General features: G+C 44.0%; 2 protein-coding genes and 1 long non-coding RNA gene across 3 annotated transcripts in view; 2 read left to right on the top strand and 1 right to left on the bottom strand.

Annotated features, from left to right (window-relative positions):
• Window positions 1-1,025: 1,025 nt before the first annotated feature.
• LOC308328445 overlaps window positions 1,026-27,539 on the top strand; it is a 78,040-nt gene continuing 51,526 nt past the window's right edge. Inside the window, exon 1 of the long non-coding RNA XR_013965296.1 lies at window positions 1,026-1,209. This is a non-coding gene — a long non-coding RNA (uncharacterized lncRNA). The remainder of the gene's footprint in view (window positions 1,210-27,539) is intronic.
• Window positions 2,778-4,133, top strand: LOC308328434 (zinc finger MYND domain-containing protein 10-like; the record flags this gene model as incomplete). The annotated part of the gene is made up of 1 exon (XM_080782251.1): window positions 2,778-4,133. The coding sequence occupies one exon, from the start codon at window positions 2,778-2,780 to the stop codon at window positions 4,131-4,133; it is 1,356 nt and encodes a 451-aa protein (XP_080638377.1).
• On the bottom strand, window positions 19,049-19,819 carry LOC308328277 (AN1-type zinc finger protein 6-like; the record flags this gene model as incomplete). The annotated part of the gene is made up of 1 exon (XM_080782047.1): window positions 19,049-19,819. One exon carries the CDS (start codon window positions 19,817-19,819, stop codon window positions 19,049-19,051), a length of 771 nt encoding a protein of 256 aa, XP_080638173.1.

Here is a 27,539-nt window from a genome sequence, read left to right on the forward strand (position 1 = left end):
TGGGCATACAAATTCTGTACAAAACTGAAATTTGTCTTGCGACCCATGCAGCCATGCATGCAGACAAGATACACAACCATGCACATGAACCCTAGCTAGCATCCCTATCCTGGGCATGTCATAAAAGTGAACAGGCAAAAGCAGGGGAACATTCGACAAAACTAGCTGATGTACAAGCTACAGTCAGTGTAGATCAGCTATTGTTAGATCAGCTTGCTTGTATGATCAGCTATTTAGCGTAGATGTATATATATATATAAAAAAAGAAACGAGGGGCCCTCGGTCAACAAAGGGTCTAAGAAGTTAGTCTTCAATCATTCACTCAGCTGAGCTCACACACCTGCACACATCACTTTCAACAGGATCACCTCACACACAAGGTTACAGTCACATAGGCATATACTGTAAATTATGGCATGTACAAAGACCTCAGGGTCTTAACAGCACTATTATGTCATTGAATATATATATATATATATATATATATATATATATATATATATATATATATATATATATATATATATATATATATATATATATATATATATAATATATATATATATTCTTTACAGTAGATATGGTATTTATCTACTAACAACAATTAACTTCATAAATCATACATTATGAAAGGTACGGGGCCCATCTGTATGGTAGGCTATTTAAACAGAGTATTTTTTGGCTTGAATGATCACATTGCAAGTACAAACAAAAACAAACACTCTTATTTTGAAATGTGTGCCCGCTTTGAGAGGAAATAGGTGGCTATGGAACCCCGGCGTCGACTGTTGACGGTGCCGGGTGCGTAAATAAAAACAACTTACATATGAACAGGAACTTCCATACTTTTTATCAAATGTTTTTTATTTAAGACAAAATAGCACAATAAACATACTTTTATCATAATATGGAGCAATAGTTGAACTGCTACTTGGAGTTTAGCCTTGGGGACAGCACGCGTTTTGTTTTCAATACAAAATGGTGAGTTCTTATGAACAGAACTGACTGGTTAACATTGCCAAATCTCGCAAAGACATCTGTCTTTACAACATGGCTCGATCAGAATCGAATATCATAACGCTTGCTTTGGTGGGCCTGAAATAAAAAAAAGACTAGTACAGAATGAAGTAGGATTATTGAGTGAGACGGAGCCGAGTTGTCATCGGAGGAGGAGGAACTTGGATAAGGACAACAACAACGCGCATGCAGGTTTTTAGCATTCCGTACTGTGGTCCACCCCAACTTAATACTGTATTTTATACGGTATCTAATTATATAACGTTGGGCCGCTGTGCCAACTGAACTGCAAATGCCTACTGTAGTTGTGTGTTGTGAGCCGGCGGGCCCCTGTGTAAACTGCTGCTGCAAATGTTATTGATTGACTGATTGGAAATGACTTTCTCTGGCCACCTGGCGGCAACAGTAGCCCAAAGTTGCAAGTAGCCTAGTTTTTATAACACTTCAGCACCTCAATATGCGTTTATGATAAACATGGGCTCAAACCATGCTCAAACGTGTGTGTGTGTGTGTGTGTGTGTGTGTGTGCGCGCGCGTGCGTGCGTTGTTTCTCCTGTGTGACATTCACCAAATGACTTATGGGAGAGCGCCCTCTGGTGTGATCACAGAAGCATTACCACAGGGGTGCAATCAAAATAATACCTCCTTTTAAATGTAAATAAATATTGATATAATTGTTGATTTCAACAGCACACATTATAGAACGCAAAAATAATAAGACCATTTTGTTCATACCAGCTATAGGGTGACCAGATCCAAACTGTTCATTTGAGGGACTATACGATTCACATTTCTCTCATCGACAATCGTTTTCATGATTATGGTGGATAAATAAATAGGCGTAGGCCTAGTGTCTATTTTACGTCACGATGATGTACGATGATAAGAGTGCCCCTCACTTGACACGGGTGTGATTTTTGAGTGGTGCAACCACTCATAGTCTCCTATAGACAGCTATGTGTGTGGCTGGGTCCCCGGGTCTGTTTGTCCCTGTGTCCCTGGCTGTGTCCGAGCACGAAAATAGCCTTATAGCGTTTGTTCACCAGTTCAACACTGTCACTGTTGCACAGCATAACACACAGACACACACAGGCCAGGGAGGTTGTACAGTACAGTACAGTACAGTACAGTACAGTACAGTACAGTACAGTACAGTACAGTACAGTACAGTACAGTACAGTACCACTCACTTCAGACGGGTCTGATTTTATATTATCTAGGCTATTGTCTTTAATACATTAATATTATCAGTTACAGTTAGTTATCAGTTACGACCGACCTCAGGGTGTGCGGGGGTAACACGCATTGGTGCTCAACTCTCCCCAATCACTTGCTTGCTTTTGTCATTTTTAGCCCCTCAAAAATCACACCCGTATGAAGTGAGGGGCGCTCTTATAATTGTACATCATCATATACACCATCTCATTCTGGCCAATCACAATTTGCGTCCTCACCTTCATCTTCAATGTTTGTGTCCATTCATTGTCAATGGATTTTAATGTTTGTGTAGGACAAAGTTTGTGCACACACAGCTGGAAATAGGAGGGGATAGCGCCCCTCAATAATGACAAAAGTGTCAATGTGGCGTCAATGTAGGCTACCTGGACGTCCATATTTAGGCGATGGTTTGTGCTACATCTCTGTTACGTCGTTACCAAATAATCATGTCCAACAGAAAACTAATACTAATAGTTAAAGGTCACTTTCATTTTTGTGCTTCACTTTTTCTGCTTTTATTTTATGTGGCTTGAATCTAAGGAATGGATACAGCGGTTATTTTCCCTGATGAAGCGGAGGCATATGTGCAAAGCCTGGAGACCTTCTCCCTCAGGGATGTAGGCTCTCCAAGGTGGTTCACACAGCATGAATACATTGAGAAACTAAACATGCAGGCAATACTAAATGCGTCTGCCACACACGATGACTTCGTCAAGGACCTACTCGTGTTACACACAAAGATTCCTACCCTTGTCCACCAAATGATTCTAGTGGAAGTGTGGAAACAGAAAGTGTTCCCCATCCTTTGTCAACTGTCGGACTTCAGTCCCAAGGCTACATTTCCTCTCTACATAGTAATTCATCATGAGGCCACAATCATAAATCTGCTTGAAACCATAATGTTTCACAAGGATTCGTGTGAAGCAGCCGATGATGCTGTGCTCGACTTGGTGGATTACTGCCACCGCAAGCTCGCCCTGCTGGCCAGCAAGACCTCCAGGGAGGGAGCTCCTTCCCGGGACCGACATCAACTAGCGTTGCAAGCAGACGTGTCCACACTGCAGGAGTTGCAGGTTCAGAGTGCTGCGCTGGAGTTCGACATCTCCCTCAAGGCCCTGTCTGTGCTGCGCTACATCACTGATCATGCCGACAGCATCAGTGTGATCAATCGTATGCTGTGCACCCATAACGTGCCTTGTGTATTGGTTCATCTGTTGGAATGCTGCCCTTGGAGTCGCTACGGTGAAGGTGGGGTAGAGAAGTACATGGATGGCAAATGGCAGAAGATTGCTTCAGAGGACCATCAGAAGATGACAAAGCTGGACGGCCAGGTCTGGATTGCCCTGTTCAACCTGCTGCTAAGGGAAGACTGTCAAAGAAAATACGACTTCAACAACTTCAACAAGGACCAGATTCTGAAGCTCGGCCGGTTCTTAACAGAGGTTTTAATCGACCAGCTGCCGATCCTGGTAACGCTGCAGCGTTTCCTCGCTCAGCTCCCTCTGACGGACTCCGGCCCTCCAAAGAAGGAACTCATTCTGGAACAGATTCCGGAAATGTGGAACCACATCATGCATGAGAATTGTGGGAAGTGGAAGGCCATTGCCGTACACCAAGCCAAAGAAACGTTCAGTCCCTCTGAAAGAGACCTGAGACAACAAGCACAGAGGTTGGCTCAGACGTATACACTCGATGTAATGGAAAGCTTAGTGCCCGAGAAACCCAAGTGTGGATCCTGTGGAAAAGAGGAGGCCACAAAGAGATGCTCTCGCTGCCAGGGAGACTGGTATTGTAACCGAGAATGTCAGGTGAAGCACTGGCCCAAACACAAGACTGCGTGCCAGCTGATGGCTGAGGCCACAGAGAAGATTCAGAAGGATTTGAATATGGCGGCATGAGAAAGATTTGATTTGAGTTAAATCAAGCAAGCGAAACGGATTCAATTTGTGCCAGTTAAAGTGATATTCCTGTATATTGACCACTAATCAGAGACAACATTGTATAGTAGGCCAATAAAGGTAAATTTGATTACCACCAATGTACGCCTGTTGGTTTTTGGACCAACTCCTCCATCTGGTTAAAACCAGATGTTGCCAATAATAGACAATGGGCAATCATAATCGTGAAAGACAATTTATTTCATAATTGTGCACACAGCAAATAAAAATGGAATATATAATTGAAAATGATATAATTGAAAATGATATATTTATTTAATTTTCCATTTATTTATTTTTTCCTTTTCATACCTAATTCCCATCTGTCGAAAATCTACTTTTAACACTGACCCGGTTGCTAGGCAATGCCTTCGTCACCCCCAGCACCAGGAGACGTGCGCCTGCATTCCATAGGGTCCTATTAAAAGTAGGATCTTTGGCTGTTATCCCTGAAACTACGATGCTGTCCGTCGTGATCATTATAAATCCGAACCCACAATTTAACACATTAGGTTATGTGTGAGTGCTACCCCATGTATTTTTGTTTAATTGTCAGAGTAGTGGGTTTTGTTTAATATTGTGTTTAGAGAAGTCATTTTTGTTGTTCAGTAGTTACTTAGATTTCTTTGAGGGGCGCTAGCCCCTCCATTGTCTGGCTTTCAGAAATTCAACACCCCTCACTTCAACAAGTGTGATTTGGGGTATTTTTATTAGATACTCACCAGTCCTTTTCCCTGTTGTTAAAACTTGTTGTTAAAACACTGACTTAATTTTATCCATCAGTTTTTCTCAGTTTTCACTGGATATGTATTGTCCCGACCCGTAACCCCAGACTACCAGTTAGTGATGTAACAAAGCCATAAGCAACTTTTCTTTCCATTGAGCTAAAAAAAAAAGATGGTCCTACCCAGACCACCTGTTGCCACTGCAGTTGTGTTAGTTATATTGTACTAAACAAACTCTACCCTACAGATTAGTTGAAATAATGTATTATTCACACAGGTTATAGAGAAGCTATAGACGAATTCAGAAACGAGTCTCATGGTCGCAGCTTACGTATTTCCTGTAGGCGGGGCCGACATAACTGCGGGGTAAACCTGCCTCTTAAAAAACCTCTTCTACTAAGGTGAATGGTAGAGTGACTGATGTACAGTCTGCCTCAAACGTTACTCTTTTACCTGCTTTTTACTAAGACATTACAAAGATGCCCAGAACATCGGGATGAACCTGTGTAGTTTATGGCTGTAGTGGCAACATTCCCAAAGAAAAAACTGAATGTCAAAATATCCACCGCAGTGGCTGAGACGAGAGCCATAGAGTAGTGGTTGAGACAAAGCAGTGAAAGGTCCTGAAAGATATACATAACGTCAGTCTTACCCAATCTTTCTGTTTTATGAACACAACTTAAGGCTGCTGTATTTTATACCTCATACTAAGGATTTAAAGTATGAGGTATAAATAAAAGTACAGCAGCCTTGTTCATAAAACAGAAAGATTGGGTATTGGGTAAGACTGACATTATGTATCTCTCAGGACCTTTCACTGGCTCACTAACATTACAAAGATGCCCAACTGTGCACGCTTATGTGCATAACATTTTGGGCATTCACATTCAGGCTCTAAAATGTAAGGCATGATGGAAAAATGTGTTCCAATGGTTGTGTTCCAATGGATCCAATGTCATTATTAGTGTATTTGTGCTGGGGGGCATTATTTTAGGCCCTAAATAATGCCCTCCAGGCAGCACACATATACACACACTGTATCATGAATGAACGCTGACCACCACCATGTCAATATGTCCCCTCCTCCTCCGCCTCCAGATCAGCAGAAACCACTACCAGAACGCCCTGATGGCCACGCTGATGGACAGCACCCCCCAGACCCCGGACCCCTCGGTCCCGGTGGTCTCGGACGCCAAGGGGAGACACAGCATCGCCCTCCCCCTCACGCACGCGCACCTGGGCCTGGCGCGCCTCGCGCACCTCCACCGCCACACCGGGCTCCGTGGCACCCCCCAGTTTAACCAGAGGAACAGGATAGTCCGTGAGTAGAAGTACATCAGAAGTACATCAGAAGTACATTAGAAGTACATTATCCCCGACAGATACACCAGAGTTCCTGGGTCCTATTGACTATGCAATCTTCCAAACATTTGATATGATGCGCCGTGAGCTTGTATATCTGCTATTTTTGAATAGCCAACATATTATGGTTAAAATGGTTCAAATTATTGCGATCTGTGACGCTATATTAACTACTTTTGCTGGGGATTGGAATCTCAGACCCCACTTTGAGAACCACTGATTTAAATGACAGTCTGGTTCAGTCTGGTTCTAGTAAGCAGAGACTAATTCACAGGACTGGATGTCGAATAGTGTGTGCGTGTGACTGTGTGTGTGTGTGTGTGTGTATGCGTGCACGCTCACGAACTGGGCAGGCAGGTAGGTAGAGCAAGTGTCCAACCTTCCAAATACGTTTTCCTTTCCCTGTCAGATATAGTACCAGCTCAGTGGCCTTGCAATTAACACCCTTGGCGCCAGCCAGCGCCATAACCCGCAGGCCGCGGGTTTACAGCTTTATATCAAAATCGACCGGCAGAAGCCAAATACATACCTCTACTGCGCCCAGGTTGCTAGGCAAGCTTTTAAGACCAGAATATGAATTACATCCCACTGCTAACTCACTCCTAATTTGAATCAAAATACACACAACAGCTAGGCAGAGCTAATTACATGACGATTTGTAAAGCGGTCAAGGGTCAAGGCTTCCAAAATAGTCAAAGAGTCCAAGCTCAATACCACCAAGCTGAGGCACCCGGGGTGGAGACTCCAAGCTATAACAGACTGTAAGGGGAAAATACAGACATCTCTCAGATGACCTTAACTGGTGCAGCCATATAGTGTACAAGTATAACAGTGGACGATAAGTACACAACCCCAGGAGACTCCCATATTTAGGGTGAGGGTGGTGGAGGTTTGACTGCCCACCCTGACCACCTGGGGTCTGGCAGACAAGAGGTCCAGGAACCAGCCAAGCCAGCCTGGTGTGGACCATAGTGTTAAAGCCAAGGCAGAGTTGTAATCAATAAATGGCCTATAATGGGCTGCTCTCCCACAAAGTTGGAGACTCAAACTTGGCATAGAAAGAGTATCAAAATAATAGATTTAATGGATCATTTAAAACGGTTAATCTTGAAAAAAATGTGGTTTGTTTTTTCGTGGTGAAAGTTACAGTAGATATGGTCATATGGAAATTGCTAATCACTTCAGCTTCACTTGCAAGGGGGAGGACAGTCCATTATTAAACATACAGTATGAGGGATTACTTTTGTGTATCCAATTATAAGCAATTATCTATAGTTTGAGTACCATTTTTAACACACACACACACACACACACACACACACACACACACACACACACACACACACACACACACACACACGCTATAGATAGATAGATGTACGTATTTGTGTGGATTCATTGATCATTTGATATTCAAATAATTAAAACAATAAAAAAACACGTCGCTAATTGATTATTCAATGAATTAAAAAAATCACACCTATGTGAACTGAGTGGTGCAACTCCCCTCTCCCCTTGCCCCTCTCTCATTAGCAGGCAACAGTGCAGCACTATCTCTCTCTCTCTGTTTCTGGCACAACAGCGCCACTTTTGCCCCTACTGGTACTCTAAACATAGTAACATAGTCACAGATATTGCTGTTCTATGGAGTGGTTGCGCCACTCAAAAAAAGGTAATTGCTAGAATAGTTGCAGCCCTAATATTAACTCATGATTGTGTGGCCAGAAACAGTTCAAACACTATTATATTTAAGACTTTAATATAATAAAGTCTGAAACACCCAGAGCATCCTGACAGGGCAATGATTGTATATACAGTATATGGTATGGGAGTATTGTTACTCTCAGGATCTGCAAGTCCTGTGTAAGGTGGTGCTGTCGGCCGAGTGCAACAGCTCCATCCCTGCAGGAAACAGTATAGGTATATAGGACAAACACCACCTCAGCAATGGACTGTTTGCGGACTGGCAAGCGCTTGAGGTGTTTCAAAGCCCCGTGCTCAAAGGCTCAGAAACGTATAGCAAAGACAAAGAAAACGAAACACCAAAACGAATACGAAACACTAAAAGAAAACTAAACAAAAATGGAAAACTAAACAAAAACGGCATGCGTGCATTCGGCACATCCCTATTTTTTGCTAGAAAATGGACCATATACCTGCCTTAGATGTTCTCTTTAACATACCTGCCAGTCTTACTTGTACTATTTTATTTAACTTTTAACTATTATCTTATTTTCTCTTGTTTTGTGATTTATATATATTTTTAATTTCTTTATTTCTTTTTAAATCTTGTACACTATCGCATAGTTGTGTTAAGCAGTCTTTGTGGAACATCCAAATGTTCGCTGCTTGTAGGCACAACCAGTGACATGTTGGTATAGGATGTCTGCTGCTTGAACCTGTGACAAATAAACCTCTCGATTCTTGAAGGTTCGTATTAACTTTGCAGCACCACCACCTCAACTGTTTAGGCTGTGGGGTCGTCATTGGCGATAAAACATAAAATTGTTGTGTCACCAACAAACCTGATAGATCATCTAGACATTGGATTGATCCAATTAATCAATCCAATTTGGCCGGGGCACTCTGACTTTGAAGGGCTTGGGAATCGGACTTGAGGCATAAGCTGCCATCATGTTGTCGTACTTGCCAAGTGCTTGATTTCCTGGGTACTGGGCATTTCTTGGGGATTGAGCATACTGTTGGTAGTCTTCAAGCACCTTTGCGCGCCTTAAGACGGGTGTGGACTTCTTCAAGACAGAAAGGTTCTCTTTCTCCATACGCTCCATACCCTGCTGTGCCCAGTGTTGGTTGTTCCCAGTGTAGTATGAATATGTGCGTGGCAACCCTCGAAGCAGCTGCATGTTTTCATGGTTTATACGACAGACTTCATTAGAGTCGTTGTCACTGCTCCTCAGACCTAAAGGATACATATCCGCAACTGAGGCTATATCTTTATCCTTTTGTGTGCCAGTGACAATATTTGTCATATCCTCTGACTGCTGCTGGAGACCTCCGTCTGCCCCCTGGGTCGGGTCCAGAGATTGATTCACATCTGTGACAGAGGAGCTATCTATAGCTGTGTCTTCTGTACTTGCACCTGTAATATATATGTAGCCTTCTCTTATCCTGTCCTTAAGATTAATGAGCCATTTAGATAATGGAGTTTCAGGATTTTCATCCTCCTCAGGTCTGCTATGAATCTCATCTTCCTCGGGTCCCCCAACAGGCTGTTCTTCCTCGGAAGGTCTGCTAATGACGCTGGACGGCACATACTCTAACCACTGGTTCTCCAGCTCTTGTAGAGCATTCTCCGCCTCCTTGTCCTCATCGAGATAGGGACATGGACCAGCAGGGGGCTTCAAGGACAATCTTTTAGCAAGGCTGGCGCCTCTGCTGCTCTTGGGTTGCTTGTATTTAAAGAGTGAAGGAGTTCCTGGGTACGAAGCTAGGCGCTGGTAGTCTTCAAGCTGCCCCGAGCACCTTATGGCAGGCGTGGACTTGGTGGAGTGCAACCTCTTCAAGACAGCCAGGTTCTCCGACTCGATGCGCTGCAGTTTCCGGTGTCGGTTGCGCCCAGTGTGGTACACTTTGAGTATTGGAGTCGTGTTGCTCGTCGTACTGGCTGGTCTGGTCTTGGGATTCATACGGCACAGCTCGCGAAGCAGCCGAAGGTTTTCACGTTCTATACCGTAAACCTCATTCTTAGTAAAGGAGTAGTTGGACCTGGGCTTGCACCAATAAGGGAACACTGGGAACACTTGATCCCGCCTCTTAATCTCCTCACCTGAAGTCATATCCGAGATGACGGGGTTAATATTCCCTTGTTCAAACCCTATACTAGCCCTATACTAATAGCCTATACTAAGATACTAATTACCGTGTGGAAGATTGTTCCGCTGCTTGACGTTGATATATTGGCTTATGCCTGTGGCATTACATAATATAAACCATTGCCCAAATATGGTCGTCCAGGCAGACTTCTCTATACGTCTGAGTAAAAGTGTGCTAGAGAGAAAAAAAAAAAACTCTTGCTTTAAACTGAAAGTATCTCAATCAAAAGTAAAGCTTTCACAAGTCTTTCAGCGGAGGAAAAAAACTGATGCTACAGATATTTCACTTTAGAAAAATGTTTGGGCCTACTCAGGCTTTTGTGTACACCCAGGACATTTTTTAAGCTGCTTGCTTGATTCAGTATTTGATATTCACAAAAGCCTGAGTAGACGATATAGAAAAATGACCCAAAATGTAAGTACCGAACCTATATAGTAGCCATGCTTGTTTTAATGCTAATGATGTGTCTGATTCTGTCAAAGTTCCCTGTATTTCTCAATGGGATTGATTGAAAGTTTTATTTCACAGTATGTAGAATTTCAAACGAAAGCACAAGTCAATACAAAAACTGCTACTTTGAGGGCGAAACCATGAAACCATGAAAAGACTTGTTTACATCAGGGTCCTCCATTTTCAATTCATCAGAACATATAAACACGTACACTTCTATGAAAAACAGCTAGTGGCGGGGGTGAAGGTGGCTCAGGGGTAGAGTGGCTGGATGGTAACCACAAGGTTGCCTGTGTCGAAGTGTCCTTGAGCAAGACACTGAACACCCTAATTGATGTGCTGGTTGGTGGCTTGCATGGTTTCTGCTGCCATCGGTGTATGAATGTGTGTGTGAATGGGTGAATGTAATGCACAATCTATGTAAAGCGCCTTGGATAAAGGTGCTATATAAATGCACCATTTACCATTTAAGGCATGGAGGCAACGGGCGGCAATGGTGATGCGTGACGCCGTGATTGCATTGCATTGGCAAGCTTTCCCGAGATTCCTTTGCGAAGCATAGCGGAAGCAAAACGGAAGAACGTAAGGAGACGTTTGGTAGGCCAATCAGAGGCGTGACTCCCTCTTTCCCAGCAGCACTTAATTGCCTTCAAGATTCCGCTTGACTTCCTCCTCCCGTTGGAGACAGGTCTCTCCAACGAACTGCAGCGGCCAATGAGGCATCTATATTTTTGAGTAGTGCAACTCCTATAGACAGCTATATGTGTGTCCCTGTGTACCTGTGTCCCTGTGTCCAAGCACGAAAATATATAGCGTTTGTACACCACCAGGTGTCACTGTAAAGCACAGACACACACAGGCCAAGTGCATACAGTACAGTACAGTACAGTACAGTACAGTACAGTACAGTACAGTACAGTACAGTACAGTACAGTACAGTACAGTACAGTACAGTACAGTACAGTACAGTACAGTACAGTACCACTCACTTCAGACCGGTCAGATTTTTTACATATCTATGCTGTGGACACTCAGCTGTCAATCAACTGAGGCCCAGGCCCAGTCCCAGCTGTCCCTCATTCATGATTAGGGCCAAGACTAGAAAGAGGAGCTTTTGCCGTATCTCCCCGGTCCCTAGCAGAGAACACCATGCCTTAGTTATTAAGTTATTTCTTCTTCTTTTCAGTTTCAGTTATTGTCAATGGTGATGGGCTTGTTCATGAGTGTTTGGCGTTGTTTCTTTTCTCGTTAGTTTAGTCTTTTTGTTGTTTTGGTAGTTTATGAGGGTGTGGTGAGTGTGATGGCTCACCAGACTCTCCACTTTTGAGTTTAGCGAGCCCATCACTTTATTTGTTTGGTTAGGATTTTAGTTTGGTCACAGTTTTGTTTCCACTTCTATTTACATTTGCATTTTTTGTGTGGAAAAATAAAACCACATGCCTTACTATGTTGCAATACACTCGATGCAAGTGAAGGCCTGACTGACTTTTGTCCTTTTATTATGTTGTTGTAGCCCTTGGTTTCGAGCCAGGTTTAAAGGGCCATAACATGCACAAAGATTCCAAATGCCAAGTAAGTTAACATCCATCCGTCCGTGGCTACCGGCTATGTGTTGAATTGGGGCAAGCAGAGATTCTTAATCACTATAGGCAACTGTTGCTAGGGACTCAGAGCTCAGACAAGTAGCGAACTATATTATGTATTGTATATCCATGTATGGCCTACAATATGCAAGGCAATTACATGCTGTACATAGAATGCAGAGAGATTGTTGTGCCTCAGGTAACTAGGATACCAGGATGAAACAAGAACCGAGCATCTGTTTAAACTATCTAAATAACAATCAACATAGAATGTTAGTCTTGAGTTTGTGTATACAATTTGAGGCTCAGATTAAATCATTGCTTTATTTTGCCACGAGATGGCACAATTCACCATCAAACCTGAGAGTGTGTGTACATCACCTTGTTTATTGTGCATAAAAAAAGATCAAATAAAAGGTCTTCCTGAACTTTCTTTTTTCTTCAAAATAATTCAGAAATAAATGTTATTTATTCAACACAGTGGCTGACGAATCTGCCAGCTGGAAAGAAGTGACATATGTTCCATCTTTTATGTTTACATCATCTCATGAACAACTGCATTTGTGATTGGTTATCCGACTTGCTCGTCTACATATGACGTACAGTTTCAATGGCATTTAATGTTTGTATAAAATTGAGGTCTTATTTGGTGGACATTTGACGTAATTTCTCCTTTCATTGTCAATGGCAAATAAACACCGACATACACAGCCGATTAGAGTACTACGCTCTAAACAAAAAAGTAATTGAAAAAACACGCCCCCCTCACGTACCAGCATAACAGTAGCCACCAGAAAAAAGGACGGGTGGTTGAATCTATCAAAGTTTGAAGTTACAATGGTTTTGTATAGGAAGGGGGCAGGGCAGCTAAAAGGAATATCAAATATCTAAATATTGAATTGAGCAACTTAAAAACCATATGGGGTGTTCATATAAGCCTGAGTAGACGATGAAATGACCAAAATTGTTTTGAAAGTGAAATACCCCATTAAGGCATATATGGCGTATTATCCAGGCATCCTTTTATATAAAAAAATCACACCCGTGTGAAGTGAGGGGCGCTATTATAATAAAGTCTAACTCATGTTGATTAGGTGATGTGAAACAAACAGTGCCAACACAAACATTAAACGCCATTAACAATAAAGAGACAATATGACGTAAATTACGTACATTTTCCCTTCATTGTCAATGTGTTTATAAAACAAACATTGAACTAAAGACAAACATTAAACCTTTGTATAGGAGGGGCTAACGCCCCTCAGAAATATTTAAAAAGCCCAAAAAGCATGATCAGAGAATAAGGTCTAAAATAATAAATCACTGGGGTAAGTGGGTATTGGCATTAGGAAGTTGGCCAAATCACACCTGACATCCCAACGTACGGCAGAGCGTTTCTTCGATGTTGGCACGACATAGTTATTGGGCACTAATACTCGTTGAGGTCTAGGCGGCGGAGGCTGGTATGCAAGCTTTTCCCTGATCTCCAAGCGTAGTTCCCTCCTATCCCATTCTCCAGGACATGGGAACAGTTCCCAGTATTTCTGATATTGAATATACTTTGCGACAGGGTCATCCTTCTTCAGGTTATTCGTGTGAGGATGACCCCGTGCTGCGACGATGAAGCCCTTGGGCCTGGGCCTGAAGTCATGCTCACTTTGTGTTGGAGTTGAGCTTCCGTCGTCGGATTCGGACTCGAAGGTGCTCAGAAGAGAGAGTCCATCAATCTCAGAGCAACTACTACTACTATTGCTACTATTACTACTGGGTTCATCCTCTGGTTCAGAGTTGTCCTGGGCAGACATGGACATATGTGGGCAATCTAGATGTTCTTCCAGACCGTTTACTGTATGTTTTACTGTTGTATTCGTGAAGTTCCTCCTCCTGTCTGCCTGTGCCCTGTCTCTGTCTGGCATGGATGTCTGGCTGAAGGTGTATCGGGTGTCTGTTTGGCTGGGCGACACCCCTATCCCACTAGGATCTGTTGAGGACCGTATATACCTGGGCGCCACCTGTCTTTTACTATGCTTACTAGAATGTGATGACAAACACCCCCCGTCAACAGGGTCTGCATTATGAGATGGATTCACTTCATTCCTGTATGCAGAAGGACTCGGCTGGGGTGTGACTGTCTCAGGTGTGCTGGGGATACACTCAATGGGCGAGGCCTGCCTGTTTGATATTACGTTTTGAATCAGTCCATCGAGATCTCGCTTCATTTCACGCAGTCGGTGCCGAGGTATGTTGTCCCACCCAAGTAACAGCAGCTGTTGCTCAATTTCCTCTTCTGAGAAAGCAGGATCAGACCTCGGATGAGGAGAAGAACATGAGTACTGTCTCTGTCCTGTGTCACTGCTTAGAGACGATGTCTGGCTGAAGGTGTGGCTCCTTGGCTCCACATCTAGCCTGGTGGGATCTGTTAAGGGCTGTGTGTATTTGGATAAAGCCTGGTTCTTTGGCGTTCTACGTTGAACCAGTCTATCAAGATTCATTTTGATTTCAAGCAGTCGGGTCTTTGATACATTATGGAACCCAAGTAACGCAAGTTCTTTCTTAATCTTCTCTTCTGAAAAATTTGGATTATCCATAACCAGTGCAGTATCTCGTCTTCAGCAGGGATACTCATTTGATGTCAGATTGCGTTGTCAGAGCACTTGGGAAGGCAGTTTATTACATTGGTGAGGATGACAGTACTGTGACGTCATCCAGACACCTAGCTGTGTGGTGTAAGTGCTATGCTGCTGGACATCGTGATATAGGCCTGTGTGTATGACGTACTGCAACACAAGAGTCAGAAAATGTTGCCCAAATATGGACTTTTTTGCTGCCTTGACATTTTGCTGCCTTGCTTTAAGCAAATGCACTGTACTAGAATTTTGCCACCCTTTGGGGCGGCTCAACTCTATTTTGCGTTGCAGTGGTAATGGGAAGAAGGAAATTGCAGGATTTGACGGCCTTCACTTCGGGTTTCAGCTGTGTTTTTACAGCCATTATTGTGCCCTTCACATGTAGTAGCGTAGCATAATATTTTAGTTTACTAAATCCACAGTTGATTTTGTCAACCAAAATAAATATTTTGGCAGGCCTTGATGGCGTCGAAATGGCAGATTTTACACTTGGTTGCATGCCAGACATTATTAGCATACAATGTCAAAGTAAACAGATTGTACAGTGAAACTGCAAAAGGCACATTAAATCAGTTATGGTTCCTTGTGCAGAGATGTCCAGAAATTATCTCGCAGATGTATTCAGCAACATTGGCCACCTTGTTTTCTCCCTCCTTTAAAAAAAATAATAATATATATTTTTATAATGGAAGTTAATGGGGCTGTAATCTGTCACGATCCGTGCCCTTGAACTGTATTTCAGTTGTGTTTTCTATAGTGATCCTTGTTTTGGTTAATGCTTTCTTTCTTTCTTTCTTTCTTTCTTTCTTTCTTTCTTTCTTTCTTTCTTTCTTTCTTTCTTTCTTTCTTTCTTCTTTTTTTGAACAAGGTCTTAAGTCTTTAATTGAATAATAATAATATATAATTAAAAAGTCAATGGTGGTCGGATCAGGCTGAAAGTGAAACCTTGCCCAAATATGGAGTCATATTCACCAATCTGCGTTCCCACTGAGTGCACCTCTGCAGTTTCCATTGATGGAAATGCCTTTCTTGATCTAAGGGACATTAAGCAGGACTAAAGTAATAATTATAAACTATTTGTGTTTTCTAAACAGGGTTACAATATAATAGTGGTAAAACAGGAAAGTGAAAAAGCTAAAGCTAAAATAAACATAACATGGATAAAAGCTTTGACATAACAGTAGGTTTTCAGTAGTAATTTAAAGGTGTTTAAAAGACACAATAGCGTTAACTTCTGGAGTGTTCGTTAAGCGGAGGCACGTAGGCCACAAAAGCCTGAATGGCTCTGATATGTTTATGTTTATTTATTTGATATGGACATAACAATCACATTGCTCATTGCACAATTGTACAACTTGTAGATGCATCGTTTACAGTGTGTTAGCACGAGTGCTAGTTTTCACCACTTGTCCATAGGAGACTTTTCTGAAAATACAAAGTTAAAAGAACACCCAATCTAAAAATAAGAAGTACATTCAATAAAAAGTACATTCAAGTGAAATTTACAGCAGGGTTACAGTACATTACATAACCTCCAGTACAAATAATGAGGCAGGTTACAACTATAGTTAGAGAAAATTAGAGAAATGTGTGGCAAATCTGCCAAAAACTAAATGCTTACCACTAGCTTTCTTCATATAGGTGTGTAGTAGTGTACTATAAGATATTTCTCAACTCCCTTGGGAAACTTTGTGACAGCTGCTGAAAGTTGGGGTACCATTAACAACCAATAGGCTATAAGGAAAAATTCCCCAATAATCATTATGCTTTGAGTAGCATGTGTCATGTGACATGTCAAACTAGGGGGTTTTCATGATGCTGAATCAATTCCAAGCATTCGTTTTAAATGAAAATACTCCTTGGGCTAAATTCACCACTTGCCCAAATGTGACCAAATACATTTGTGATGACGGCTATGGACATTTTTAGGCAAAGGAGTGTTTTTTTTGCAAAAATAATGCTTGCAATGGATTCAGAATCATGAAACCCCCTAGTTTGACATGTCACATGCTACTTATTAATAAAGTATACCGGTAATTAAATTTGGATTTTCTTTGCCTTATATTGGTTGATAATGGTACCCTAACTTTTAGCAGCTGTTGGGTTGGGTTGGAACAAACTTATATGTGATTGTAGATACCTTTAAGAACACATCTGTGAAGAAAGCTACTGGTAAGCATTTTTTTTGCAGATCTGCCACACATTTAGCTAATTTTCCCTTATTATAGGTGCCATGTAATCTCTGCTAGATTTGAATCTCTTAAGCGTGCAGTTCCCAGCAGAGCGGAGCAGATGTCGCTATTTCACCTCCTGCAGGCTCCATAAGGATTTACTTTATAGAGCGTCGCAGTCCCGCCCCCTTGACCTGACTCCGCCAGATGGGGCAGCAATCAGCGGCAGCTAGAGGCGGGATCAAGGCATACACAGTGCTGCCTTGATCCCGCCTCTAGCTGCCGCTGATTGGCCAGGCCGTTTGGTGGCCGGAGCATCAAGTCTGCATGAGAGTTCCCAGATGGTAGCAGGAGGGGGGGAACCCAGTGTACTCTCTGCTGCCCCATCTGGCGGAGTCAGGTTACCGCCCCCTACCAGGGCCCAGGAAATGAAACCCTGTTCATTTTCCTCATAGACATTTCAAAAAGTATTTATTTAAAGACCTTTTTAAGCGTCATACAAAGCCAACTCGAGTTGTGAGAAATCATGACAACAAACAAAAGATTTCGGACCGAACAAATAATTAGAAAGAAGAAAAAAACAGCAGGTTACAACACTTTTTTTCTTGTTTTTCTTCTTTTTAATTATGTGTTTGGTACAAAATATTGTGTTTGTTGTCATGATTTGTCACAACTCGAGTTGGCTTTGTACAACACTTAAAAGATCTTTAAATAAATACGTTTTGACATGTCTATGGGAAAAATGCATTGGGAATTCCCTGGGCCTTGCGTCGTCATGAAAGGGGGCGGGACTGCGACGCTCTATACAAGTGACCAACAAGGTTTTTATTACCTTAGACATTTTCAGAAACACTTCATGTTTTCAATCTCTAGTTTAAAGTATTTTTTTAATTATCATGATATGCGTAAATTATGGTCTCATTTTAAAATTAATGATTGGATAGGGTATGTATTTATAGGGAAGAAATAGCCTTGACAACCAAAGTGCGGATCTTCAATTCCAACATCAAATCCATCCTTCTCTACGGTTCAGAGACGTGGATGATGACTAAGAGGACATTGCAAAGGATCCAGACATTCATTAACAGCTGCCTGAAGCGCATTTTCAATATATGGTGGCCAAACAAAATCAGAAATGACTCAGGAACTCTGGAGGAAAGGGAGTCAGGAGCCAGTGGAGAAACAGATCTTGAGGAGAAAGTGGGGATGGATCAGTCACACGCTGAGGAAACCGGCAGCTATTACAACACGCCAGGCACTGACTTGGAACCCCCAGGGGAAGAGGAAGAGAGGGTGGAGCTGAAGAGACAGGGAATCAGCTGGGGAGAGGCAGAAAAGACAGCCCAAAACCGTGTTGGATAGAGAAGTCGTCGATGGCCTATGCTCCACTGGGAGTGATGGGCCTAAGTAAGTAAGTATGCTTCTAGGGTTTCTATTGGTTCTACCGAGCCCTTGCATCGCTTGCAGCCAATACCAGACGTTTCCGGGGTGTTTTGGGGACGGAAGTTCAAAGATGGCAGATTTGAATAAGCCGAAAAAGTGCCTTCAAAATTAAAACGCTCTGTAGAAACCACTGGGGCATTGGGGCTCCCAGTTTGCCCATATTTGGCCACGACCAAGAGGGCCCATATATGGTCCGATTTCGTTCCGGTTAACAGTCTAGCAGCTGGATTTTGTAGCAATTGAAGCTGGGAGATAGCTTGAACCCAAGGTATGTGAGATGCAAGGAACTTATATAAAATAGTATATTGAATATTAATACAGTATGTGTATTTATAGGTGATGTCTCATGTTTTTCTTCAGTTTTTACGTTTTTTCTCTTGTTTAAAACTGTTCTCATTTATTTATATTCAGTTTAACATACATGTATAACAAGAAATAACCCTTGAAGACACTTTAATTGACTGCAAATAAAAACTTTTTAAGATGATGGAAATAAAAGTATTGTGATTGGAACAAAAACTCACAAACCATAACATTTAAAGTAAAAAATGAGGACAAGGAATCAGTTTCAGAGAAATAAAAATGTAAAGCAAGGTGTCGCTTAAAGCAACAACTTGTCAGAAGAACTGTAAAGGAACCACGTTTATTTGAATTGTGTGGTGACTTCTGCTATGAACACCCTTAGATCTTTCGGATCTTCTCTCCGACAAGGACGGGATTCTCTTTCCTGATCCTTTCCGCAGCATCGGCTTTGTAGTCAAAAGTGCAGTCGTGCTCGTCCGAGTATCTGTGAATGCTGCAGAACAACCCCCCGCATCTGCAGTCAAAGGCTGTGAGGCCGAGCTTCTTGCGGCAGATTAAGCAGCGGTTTTTCTTAGCTTTGGGTTTGTCATCGGTCTCCACTGCGACCTTGGCAGAGTCCTGTGGCACTGACGTTGTCTGCATCTCCTCGGTTTTAACGCCGACTCTAACCGCTGAGGTGCTTGGAAGAGGTTCTGTCACGGTTGCGGAGGCTTTCGCATCGCCACTCTGTCCATATTTGATGTCCTTGAGTGGTGTGGCTGTTGGCATCTGTACGGGTAGAGTACAATTCTCTGCGAGGAGGGACTCTCCGATACTGCTGATAGTAGTCGATGACTGTTGTGGGCTGATGCGCCCATTCATCTTCTGCCTCTGGAGGAAATCTTTGTGGCAGAGGGAGCACATGCCATTGGTCCCTGGGCTGCCAAAGAAACCACAGCCGGTCACACACAGCAGGGGGGATTGACATCGGTTAGTTCCTTGGGCCATGTTGCTACTCAATAACGGAGCAGAAATCTCCAGCAGGCATCTTACATAGTCTATGGGCGTGATGCAACGCTGACGCAGCACAAACGGTTGCCCGAATATGGGGTTCCAGCCAGGCAGATATCCCAGCCTTAATGTCCACCTGGAGATCTGAACTCTGTTCATTGTGACACTGATATGAACAAACTTGCTTGTAAATGAACGCCTCTCAGCAAAGAGACAATTCTTAACAAACTGCTTCCCAGTGGTGTAAAGTAGTAACAGGGACAGACACACACACAGACAGACAGACATGATCTGCAGGGTCTCAGCTGCGTTCGCTTCCCGCGTTTGCGCGTCTTACTGGTTATATGACCATATAACTGAGAACATCACAGGGATCTCCATAATTATATGACCATATAACTGAGAACATCACAGGGATCTCCATATATGATCATATAACTGAGAACATCACAGGGATCTCCATATATGGTCATATAACTGAGAACATCACAGGGATCTCCATATATGACCATATAACTGAGAACATCACAGGGATCTCCATAATTATATGACCATATAACTGAGAACATCACAGGGATCTCCATATATGGTCATATAACTGAGAACATCACAGGGATCTCCATATATGACCATATAACTGAGAACATCACAGGGATCTCCATATATGACCATATAACTGAGAACATCACAGGGATCTCCATATATGGTCATATAACTGAGAACATCACAGGGATCTCCATAATTATATGACCATATAACTGAGAACATCACAGGGATCTCCATATATGGTCATATAACTGAGAACATCACAGGGATCTCCATATATGACCATATAACTGAGAACATCACAGGGATCTCCATATATGACCATATAACTGAGAACATCACAGGGATCTCCATATATGGTCATATAACTGAGAACATCACAGGGATCTCCATATATGACCATATAACTGAGAACATCACAGGGATCTCCATATATGACCATATAACTGAGAACATCACAGGGATCTCCATATATGACCATATAACTGAGAACATCACAGGGATCTCCATGCGCACAAAAGGTAGACAGACTGATATGATTATTTTGGTACATCTGTTGTTTGTGAATGATGCCATGTTCCATTAAATCATATCTTTCCCACCGGGTCTGAGGTGGAACTTCAAATTACTTATAATAATAATAATAATAATAATAATAATAATAATAATAAAACTTTATTTGTATATTAGCACCTTTCATGACATGAAATGCAGCTCAAAGTGCTTTACAGAGCAATGGAGAAAAAAAAGAAAAGAAAAGCAAGAGCAGTAATGCAATACAGTGAGGACATGAATAACAAAAAATAAAATATCAATTAAAAGCAAGGGTGTAGAAGTGGGTCTTGAGCTGTGCTTTAAAAATGTCTACAGAGGCTGCCTGTCGAAGGTACAGTGGGAGTTTGTTCCATGCCGTCGGCCCGTAGAAGCAAAAAGCTGCTTCCCCGTATTTTTTTGTTGCCATTTTTTTAGGCAAAGCAAGCAGGCCAGCAGTTGTATGACCTTAGTCTCCATTTGTCATACTTTGAGAGAATCCTTCCTACCACAGCTGTATGTGACCTTCATCTTATTCTCTCTCCAAATACATGCTGGCATATTCTTAAAAACCGCTATGTCTGGAAAATCCTTCATTTTGGGGAAAATTATTCACTTTGTGTACTCTCTAAGTGTTTTCATCTGAAGGTTTATTATACATTAAACTAAACATTTTTTTATAAAAGTTATTCCTGCTAAATTTAATTCTAAACAATTAAATTCTAAACTAAACTGTTTTATAACTGTACTTCTTGTAATTAGATTACCGGTACTTCCTCTACTTCCAGGGGTATCTACATTTTGGCTTACAGCCTGGTCTTTCCTTTCATTAGTCATTGAAGTTATACAGTCCTTCATCTTTTTTTCTGCCCGTCGGGCACAGTTCTAGTAACATGCATAGCATAGCCTACTGTTATTTCACAATATCTGAATTTCCAGCATTTACAATTATCTGATGCACTACCTTTAAACCGACTGCCCTACTTTGGAGAATGTATAGTTTATATTTCTTTACTTACTGTCCTATTATTAGTTATATGCTCATTAGTTATATATGCTTAGTTAATGCAATGAACTTCCCATTGCAATCAGAACTGCAGACTCCCAATCGTCCGCCGTATAGTCTGAAAACCAGTGTTTTTGGCAGCAAATTTCTATTTTTGTTAAGTCATAGTCTTTGGACTGAAACTTAATTTAGTTTTAGTCAAATTTTAGTCACCTGGAATGTTTCAGTGTTAGTCTAGTTTTAGTCGATTAAATATCATAAGATTTTAGTCGACTAAATCTGCAGCTGATTCAGTCGACACACTTGCTATTTTCAGCATGCAACCAAGTGAAAAATGACATATACTGGATCTCTTGTCTACTAGGCACTAACCTTTTAGTCGAGTTTTTATTTGTTGACGAAATTGTCAATATGTTTAGTCTTAGTTTTAGTCATCATAGCTTAGTTTTCATTTAGTTTCAATTTAGTTTTCGTCAGTGAAAAAAGGTTGACGAACATTTTTCGTCATAGTTTTAGTCGACGAAATCAACACTTGCCATAGCATTTGCCCAAGCCTTGATGACCTTGCAGGCGTACAGTATGCAAAGGCAAAAAGTATAATAATTTGGATAGCATATTATGTAGACATACAGTAGCATTCTATAGTGCATACTTATGGTTTCATTGTACAGATATTCTACTGTTAGACGGATGTGAGGTTCTTGGCTTACCAGTTAAATTATGATCCCTGATGACTATTTTTATATGTATATCATGTATTACCATATGTTGTTTTTGATTACTGAAAATCGCTCTGGATTAAGAGCGTCTGCTAAATGCCTAAATTGTTAACGATATATGTATCATGTATTACCATATGTTGTTTTTGCTTACTGTAAATCGCTCTGGATTAAGAGCGTCTGCTAAATGCCTAAATTGTTAACGATATATGAAACCTCTCCTAGTAGATAGGCCTATTCTCCCTTTGCACAATGTAGTAGACGGGACTTCCTGGTTCTATAGTCCCCGTCTCTTCACTTCCGGCCCATCCACAGTGCATTGATTTTGCAGTATTTCTACGGACAATATTATTATTTTCTCGTCACTGGTAAATTCTGTAAGTACATTTAAAAATTACTTTTATTTGTATGGTTCATTAATATACCTTTCGTTTTTATCGGAATTGTTTTATCGTGTGTTTATTTCCAAAGAGAAATGATGTGGATTGCTAGGCGGTACTAGGCGAATTGGCCACCAGAAGAGGGTTTGTCTGTATTGTCTGTCTGTCTTGTTGTGTGTCTCTGTATGTCTGTCCCATATAATTATGCAGACAATAATCACAGCTCGGCTCACGCTGGTACAGCACACAGCAAAACATAAGCCCAAGCGCCATAGGCCGAGTTATAAATGTCAGCACGCAAGGCTCACAATAGCAATCAAAAAATCATTGGTGATGGATGATGAAAAGCAATTCTCAACTACAGTAGTCAGTAACACTGAAGAAATGTTTTCAATTTGCATTTGAAGAAAGGATGTAGGCTATTATACTGTATGCAGGAGGATTCAAGACAGATAACTTCAAGCCTGATAACTAGGGGTTACGTATGTAACCAAAGTTATATAACAGCGAGCAAGGCTGCTCACTTATGGGAGTTTGCGCCCCCTAGCGTAAACACAGAAGCATTATATAAACTCACAGACAATTTTGGCTGGGACTTTGAGACGTGATGACGTTGAGAACCGCCCACCGGTGCGCTAGTATAAAAGCGCGTCAACGTCCCTTAGTCTCCATTCGATAACAATTGTTCTCTTCTCAAGCAACAAGAAGGGAATCCTAGTGAGCAGCCTTGCTCGCTGTTATATAACTTTGGTTACATACGTAACCCCTAGTTATATTAATCAGCTTAGCAAGGCTGCTCACTTATGGGAGACTTTATTAACTCCCTTATTGTCATCGCGAAGTCTGGACCCTTAGGGCCCGTACCATCTGTGAGCAAGGACCACAGTACGTCCCCAAAAGGACTACTGCCCCTCCTTGGGAAAGCCAACCAGGCTCAGGTCTGTCATAAGCGCCTAAGAGGAGCCGACAGAACAACCAGCTCAGCACCCTGGAGAAGACCAATGTCCCCCCAGGGAGCCGAGTCACTCCACTAACTGGAGGCCACGCTCAGGACCGCATGCGCCATCGGCGCTGCTGTCACATCCAGCCTATAGAAGGTGGCAAAAGTGGAAGACGATGCCCAACTTGCAGCGGAACAAACATCCTGAACAGAGACCCCCCTACAGAGGGCCCAGGATGACGCCATACCCCTCGTGGAATGCGCCTTCAACCCTATGGGAGGCACCATATTCCTACCAGAGTAAGCCCGCTCTATAGCCTCCACGATCCACTGGGAAAGCCTAATCTTCGAGATAGGCAGTCCCACAGTCTTGGGATCCCAGGAGACAAACAGCTGTGTAGTCTTCCTTGTCGCCTTAGTTTTGTCCAAATACAACCTCAATGCCCTCACCGGACAGAGGTTATGCCTCCTCCTCTCCTCCTCAGAGGCAAAGGGGGGCGGACAGAACGCCACCAGGTCCATCGGTACCGGGGTAGCCAGGCGGTTCTTAGGTAAAAACGCCGGATTGGTCTTCATGACCACCCTAGCATCCCCATTAAACCTCATGCATTCCGCACTCGTGGACAACGCATGGATATCACCGACCCTCTTAGCGGTCACCAAAGCTATTAACAACGCTGTCTTCAGCGACAATAGCTTCATACTCAACTCCTCCAAGGGCTCAAACGGTGGTCGGGACAGAGAGTCCAGAACCAAAGCAAGGTCCCATGAAGGAACCAAAGACTTAGTCACCGGAAGGAGACGACTAGCTCCCTTCATGAACTGGCGTACCAGCGGGAGCTGGCCCACCGTCTTGTCCTCAAAACCGATGTGGCAGGCAGAGATAGCAGCCAGATACACCTTGACAGTACTAAAGGCTCTGCCTTTATCCAAGAGGTCCTGGAGGAACGACAGAACGACCCTCACTGGCGCTTGAAAAGGCACCACTTGAGCTGGTGAACACCAGTCCTCAAACAATCGCCATCTCAAATCATAGGCGTCCCTGGTCGACTGCGCCCTCGCACACTGAATAGTGTTGATGACGCTCTGGGGAAGACCCTCCGCGCCAAGATTCAGCCTTTCACGGGCCAGGCCCAGAGGTCTAGATCTTCCGGCCGCGGGTGGAATATCTCGCCCCCCGCCTGAGTCAATAGGTCCCTGCATACTGGAAGCTGCCAGGGCCGATCGTACAGGAGAGGGACAATGTCTGACCTCCAAGAGCCCCATCCTGGGGCCACTAGGATCACCGACAGGCACTGCGTCCTCACCCTCTCCAGTGTGGGAAGGATGAGAGACAGCGGGGGAAAGGCGTAAAGAAGGCCCCGGGGCCAACGGTGCGCCAAGGCATCCAAGCCCAGCGGCGCCGTCCCTGCTATGGAGAAAAACAGAGGACACTTGCTGTTTTCTTCCGACGCAAACAGATCCACTCGTGGCTCGCCGAACCTCTCCCATATCTGCTTGGCCACTGTCTTGTGCAGCGACCAAGCCGCGTAGAGGTGCCGGCCCCTGTACAACAGATCCGCTCCCGTGTTCAGGAGTCCCGGAACATGGGAGGCCCTGACCGACAGAAGGTGCTCGTCGCACCATAGCGTCAGTCTGTGTGCTAGCGCATGCAGTTTGGTGGACCTTAGTCCCCCCTGCTTGTTGATATAGCACATCATCGTCGTGTTGTCCGTCCTGACCAGGACATGGGAACCGCTGATGAAATGTTCGAAGTGCTGCAAAGCCAACATCACTGCCATCAGCTCCAGGTAATTTATGTGTAGTCGCAGAGACGACTCTGAGTCCGCATAAATTTGCCAATCGTCCACGTACATTGCTATCCGAACGCCCCGTTGACGTAGCGGAGCGACGGCTGCTTGCGTACCTTTCACAAAAGTCCTCGGACTCAGTGACAGTCCGAACGGAAGGACCAGATATTCGTATATCTGTCCCCTGAAGCCGAACCGTAGGAATTTCCTGTGTGGCGGGTAGATGGGGATGTGGAAATACGCGTCTCTGAGATCGAGAGTAGTATACCAGTCCCCTCGACGCATCATACGCAGCAGAGCCTTGCTCGTGAGCATTTTGAAGCGAAACACCTTCAAATAGCCGTTCAGAGCCCGTAGGTCTAGAATGGGCCGCATGCCCCCCCCCTTCTTTTTCACGAGAAAGTAGCGGGAGTAAAACCCGGTGTTGCTCTGCTCCGCCGACACCACACGTATAGCCTTTTTCTCCAACAGAGATGTTACCTCGTCTTGGAGAATTTCGGCTGCCTGACCACTCGCTTGCGAGCAGAGAACGCTCCCACAGGTGGGAGGTCTTCTGGCAAACTGTAGTTTGTAACCTTTCGAAATGGTGTTCAACACCCAAGGATGAGCACCACAACGATTCCACTCCTGTAGACACAGCGCCAGAGGGGTCGAAGCCAGCTCCGAGCCGTTTTGTGGCGGAGCGGCGCAACGTACGGTCGGAACTCGGGTCTTGAGCCTCTGTTCTGCCGTACGGACCCTGGGCTCTGGTGCCGTGTCCGAGGTGGTTACACTTGCATTTCGGCCGACAGCCACAGGCCCCCTTGGAGGCCCGGGCCGTGGGCCCAACCCCTTGAGTTTCAAATGTCGACCCACGAGACCGGCTTTCAGTAGAGAACACTGCTTTATTAAAGAAAGTGGTGGTACAGAAAACCTTGGAGAGACATTTATTAACAAACAAGTCTTCTTCCTGTCTGCGTGGAGAGCGTCCTGCATGAGGCCCGTGGCCGCTATGTTGCGCTTTAGAGAAACTCGGGGACGGGTGGGGGAGACAGTGTCCGGTGTCCCCCCTTGGGGCGGGTCTGGTTATTTCGGCTCCCCGCCGGGTGGTCCACCCTTCCTGGCATTGTGGGGGCCGCCGGCCGGAGACGCCGAGGGGCGTCTAGGCCTGTCGCCCTTCCTGCGGGTGCGCGGTGGACGGGAGGACGAGGCCGCTGCTGGCGGAGCCCTCTGACCTGCAGGGAACTTGGGCCCCGAGAAGGTGCTCGTCCTGGACCTGGAACGATCGTCCCTTTCCTCGGGGCGGTCGTAGGACGGCCTGTAGGGCGGAGCCTGTTTGGGCCGTGCTCTGGACGCCGGGAGGCAGGCGCCGATGACCTCCGTGTCGGTCTTCGTTTGCCCGTCGCGGGAGCGCATCTCTTCGAGCATGGACGCGAAGAGCGTTGAGGTGGAGACCTTCTGCTTTAGCGGGTTGCGTCCCACCTTGGGGGACAGCTCCAGCCACCTGGCCCTCTCGAGGACCAGAAGCCTCGCCATGGTCCCGCCCACCATCTCAGTCTGGGCCTGAGTGAGACGGAGGAGCTCGAGGTGCAGGCGCCTCAACTCAGCCATGTGCTCGGGGGTAGGTGTGTCACCCGCCTCGAGCAGGACATGGGACGCTGACCCTTGCAGAAGGGTCGCAGCGTTCAGCGCTCTGGCCGCAGTCGAGGCGCACTTGTACGCTGCCTTATTCATCTTGGAATCGTCCTTGTCCGAAGGCAAGGAGAAGTCCGGGTCCTCGTGGAAGACGTTGGGATTAACGCCCATGAGCCATCCGGCGAAGGACTTGTCCATGGGAGGCATGGCCTCGAGGCCTGCTTCCCGTTGACCCGCGCAGTCCAGCAGCTTCATGCCTCCGGTCAGAGAGGCGGAGGCTGAGTAAGGCTGTTTCCAAGACATCATGAGGGATTTCAGAAACCCGTCATCGATGGGGATCTCAGCCTTGATCT

Source organism: Protomyctophum bolini (assembly GCF_963924005.1).
Source record: "Protomyctophum bolini genome assembly, chromosome: 14".
Taxonomy (NCBI): domain Eukaryota; kingdom Metazoa; phylum Chordata; class Actinopteri; order Myctophiformes; family Myctophidae; genus Protomyctophum; species Protomyctophum bolini.